Here is a 5,000-nt window from a genome sequence, read left to right as displayed (position 1 = left end):
CAATATTAGATATTTTACTTTAGGTTTGGCTTTGCATTTGTTTGACTTAATCATGTTTTGTTTTTTTTGTTTTTTTGTATCATTTGTGTAAAGCCAGTGAATGATGTACAGATTGAATAGGAGCAGCCGTCCCTCTTGTGGGCAAAATGAAGAACTGCCCTCTAAAAAGAGATGAACAATTTTGAGAAAATGTATCTAAAAATGAACGAAAACGAAAATAACTTTTTTTTTTCCTTCGTAAAAAAAAAGAATACATTCACATGCCAGTTGTTGAACCGACAAAAGTCCATACACAGAGTGAGTTAGATAATGAATTTCACTCACTGGCTGTGCCTTCCTTCCAAAGGGAGTTCATCGACAGCTTACGGTTGTATCGGGCTTTCTACGGCGGCTTGGCCGACCAGCTGTGTGTCAGTGAGCTGGCATCTGGAGATGGATTGGCGTGCTGGAATGGAGCCGACGTCGTTAAGAGGTGGGTGCCTGACGTTTCCAGTCCAGACAGCCAGCTCGCCGTCAATAATGACCGGTGACGCTTCCGAGGCATGAATAATTACTTCTACGTTTAGCTGTAACGGCTATAACAATAACATGTTTTTGACTCTGAAGAGCGGACTTAAGAATGTTAATAGACCACGTGTGCCTTTTATAATGTGCTATCGTGAACTTTTATTTATTTATTTATTTTTTTTTATTTTATTATTATTATTTTTTTTTAAATTTATGTATTTATTTTTTTGAGTCATTACGTGCTCCTGTGGCTTGTCTCTTCTCGTTCACCGTTCTGATCCCAGACCTGTGATTTATATTCCATTCTTATTGCTCAGACAGCAACAAACTGACCAGTTGTACTCAAGCCTGTCCTTCTGGTTCGCAGTCTTTCTTTCTTTCTTTCTTTCTTTCTTTCTTTCTTTCTTTCTTTCTTTCTTTCTTTCTTTCTTTCTTTCTTTCTTTCTTTCTTTCTTTTTCTTAAATCTTTCTTTCACTCTCACCTTCTCTCTTTCCTCTTTCTTTCTCTTCTTTCCTCTCTCTTTCTCTTCTTTCCCTTCTCTCTCTCTCTCTCTCTCTCTCTCCCCCCTTACTCCCCCACTCCCTCTTCATCTAACCCATCCGTCTCCAAGTCTCTCCTATCTCACCTGGCCTGTCAGAGCCTACGACACCCCCATAAATCCAACCACGGTGGTATTTCCTCCAAACTGTCATCCCCTGTCAGCGCTGCCCAGCGGCAGGTGGGCCCATATTTCAGAAAGATGAGGGGGAAGGAGGGGAAGGTTATCGTCCAGCTGTAAAAGCTGACAAGAGGAGGTGAGGCTGTTTCGCAGCTGCCGTGTTGAATTCGTCAAACGCAACCCTGACAGTAATTACTGCACCAAGCTGCAGTCATGCTTTTTGCCCCCTAGTGGATGCAAAAGCGCACTGACTTAAATTCACCCGTGTTAAGCCTTTCAAGCTAGCACAGTGTTACAGATTCAAATAACAAGTTTAATCTCAGTATTTTTAATGATCTCCCCTTTTTACTGATCATATACAAAGACTAAGTGTAAAACTGATAGCACAGGGTAATATAATATGCTAACTAGTCTCCTATAGTTATTCTTGCCTGTTAAACTCTCATTTTTAGATCAGTGCTCATATTATAATGGCAAATTCTATCTCACTCCAAAGAGCCCTCCAGTCTAAACTGGACTTTGTCACAGAGAGCTGTTTATGTATGGCCCTCTCGCCTTCCCTATTAACTCCAGGCCATGTTTTAGTGCCTAGACCACCACAGCCACTCACAACAGTAATAAATAACCCCACTCCTTTTCCCCCTGAGACCACAGTCTGCCGAGAAAGAGGGATAGGGCAAGGCATGAAATGAAACAGTGGGCTAAAGGGCCAGTTTGCCAAGGCTGTTTGGATTGTCAGCGAGCGTTTTTGAGCCTTGGTCTTTCTCAGAATGGCCTCTGTCCATGGCCCTGGGAATGGCCAGATTGTCTACATAGTCGTTAGGATGAAGGAGTATCTCGTCTGAGGGGCTTTCATTGGTTGGTTGAGAGAGGAACGTTTGTTCTTGTGTGCTCAGACTCAGAGGATTTTCACTTTGATGAAAGCTGTGGTCTTCAGGGAGTTTTTTTTTTTTTTTAAAAAAAGAGATTTTGTATTTGTTTTTTGTCCACACTCTAATCTTGATTTCACGGAGAGTCGCTGTCTTTGTGTGTGAGAGAGAGAGAGAGAGAGAGAGAGAGGGAGAGAGAGAGAGAGAGAGCAAGAGAGAGAGCGAGAGAGAGAGAGAGAGAGAGAGAGAGAGAGCGAGAGAGAGAGAGAGAGAGCAAGAGAGAGAGCGAGAGAGAGAGAGAGAGAGAGAGAGAGAGAGAGAGAGAGCGAGAGAGAGAGAGAGAGTGAGAGAGAGAGAGAGAGAGAGAGAGAGAGAGAGAAAGGGGGGGAGAGAGACATGGAAGATGAGTGAGACATGGAAGATGAGAAGGAAATGGGGGTCGTTACATAAACGGAAGTCAAATCCCCACGTTTGTTCCCACCTTTAGCTTTGACATGACTCTGTGTAATAACTCAGTCATGGGTCACAGGAAATCGTTCTTTTTTATCTTGTGACAAGCTGTTTGAACAATTCTCTTACATATGATCAAATACAAAGAGTACGTAATCCTTCACTGGAGGTTAATGAAACCAAAAAACCTTTTACTTTACATGTTTTCTATTTGCTATCAAACAGTTTAAAAACAAACAAACTAACAAAAATAGCAAAAAAAAAAACAAAAAAAAAAAAAAAACCCAAACACTCCCACATAAAATACATTTTCCCCCGGAGTATTTAAAATCAAATTAAATACTAGATCAGAATTAGAGTTATACTAAACTATACTACAGTACACTATACTATACTATACTATACTATACTATACTATACTATATGATACGATACTATACGATACTATAATATACTAAACTGTACTATACTATACTACACTGTACTGTACTGTACTGCTCTGTACTGTACTATACTGCACTATACTGTACTATACTGTACTATATTTTATTTTCAGTACTGTACCTACATTTCATGATTACTTTCTTCATGAAAATGTCTAATGCCTTCCCCCCAGTAAATGCTGAGTAATTTCACTAATTACTCAAATCAGTCTTCAGGAGACGTGCTGTGAGGAAGCCACGCTTATTGCGTTTTACAAAGAGGAATGATTATGTATGAAAGGAACTTGTGAATGGTGTGGTTTTCAAGCTAGCTGCTCAAAACTTCATTTCGTTTTAATGGAAAGAAATAAAGGATTCCCACACTTTATATTCCTCACCAGGAGACAACCTCTTTCCAGTTGGGAAATTGGTATAGCGCCAGTATGTTCACCCACAAAGTGCCTGAAACTTGTGGCCCCCTAAGAGGTGTTGCCTGATATGAAAGAGGGAAGGAAGGAAGGAAAGAAAAGAGAAATCATTTGTCTGTCCTTCAACTGTCTCTACCAATCATGCTGGTAACCCAAATCTGCTGTTAGCGTCTCTACTTTGTCTGTCATAAGCAAATGCAAATGGAAGCCAACAACTGAAGCACTTCCAGAAGCATACCAGCCTGTATCCATGGTGACGAGTCCCCACAGCTGAATGTGCTAGCCGTTTTTAAACGGTGCTCACTTTAAAGCTGGATTCAGACATGCCTCTCACTTGCTTTGAATTGGTATGTATTCTTTGTGTTTGTTCTAAACAGGGTGTTTTTACATCCGCGCGCGCGCGCGCACACACACACACACACACACACACACACACACACACACACACACACACACACACACAAGCACAAATGGATACACTCAACAAGTGAGCCGCCAGCCATTCTCAATGTTTTATTCATGATTATCTCTCACTGTGCTGAGATGTTTTCCTCCTTACATATATCAGCAATCTGTTAGTTTTTTTTCAAATATTTGCTTCTTTTATTTAATTTTTATTTGTAAACAAGGTCATTAAGATGTTGTTGAACAGCTTTTGCTTCCATGTCTGGCTAATAAGGCAACTGACCTTCAGAGAGCAGGTGGAATATAGAAACACTGAAGTGCAACTTCCAGGACAGGAGCGACATTGACTGAGTTTATTTTCATTTTCAATAAGTTTGTTATAGCAAAAATATAAACACACACTGGTACACAGGCACACTCACTCACTCACTCACACACACACACACACACACGCACGCACGCACGCACGCACGCACGCAAACAAAACAAAACAAAACAAAACAAAACAAAACAAAAAAATCCCCGTAAAATCCAATCTAACTGTCTTTTCCCTCTGTTTAACATAAAATCCAATTCGACAGACTATATTGGCTTCACTCTTTATGATAAATCTAATTTCATGCCCAGGGATGAGGAGGAGGAGGAGGCTGTGGTTAACAGTCTGGTTCAGCTTGGTCAAATTCAAAAAAGAAAAGTTTCTATCCTTTCCCAGGCCTTCCGTAGCCAACCTGATGTGCCAATCACTTGCCTTTAGTCTGCTGGGAGCCTCCCTTCATCTTTCAGGTGTTTGAAATTGAATTTCCAATGGCAACACACACACACACACACGTGCGCGCGCACGCACACACACACACACACACACACACACACAGGTATACACTGTATAAGTACTCTGTATAGTGTTTGTGAGCTTTGAAAAGGTATCAGGATCACAGCAGGTTTCTTACGACTGGGATCTGTGTTGGGGATTTCTGAGCGAATCATTGTATAGGGGAGACCAGTGAGATCTGTAATGAAATCTTACTGATGTACTCATCTTTGTGGAGTCCCTCTGATATTTCTTTGTATGTCAGTCTCTCTGTACCACCCCCCCCCCCCCCCCCCCCCCCCCCACCCCTCTCTCTCTCTCTCTCTCTCTCTCCCTCACTCACTCGCTCTCTACCATATCTCATCTCTCTTTGTCTCTTGCATGAAGAGCTGCCCTTTTCAGCATCTTTGCCGCTCTACAGGAAATCCAATGATGAGAAGCCCAGCCATTGG

The 5,000-nt window shown here is 41.5% G+C and overlaps 1 protein-coding gene across 1 annotated transcript in view; it reads left to right on the top strand.

Annotated features, from left to right (window-relative positions):
* gpc5a (glypican 5a) overlaps positions 1–5,000 on the top strand; it is an 89,624-nt gene that overhangs the window by 41,962 nt on the left and 42,662 nt on the right. The window contains 1 exon segment of the mRNA XM_030779009.1: positions 347–472. Within this exon segment, the coding sequence (XP_030634869.1) occupies positions 347–472 (126 nt within the window).

This window comes from Chanos chanos, chromosome 7 (genome assembly GCF_902362185.1).
Source record: "Chanos chanos chromosome 7, fChaCha1.1, whole genome shotgun sequence".
NCBI lineage: Eukaryota > Metazoa > Chordata > Actinopteri > Gonorynchiformes > Chanidae > Chanos > Chanos chanos.
Note: the sequence above shows the minus strand (reverse complement) of the source record. Positions and strands in the feature narration are given on the sequence as shown.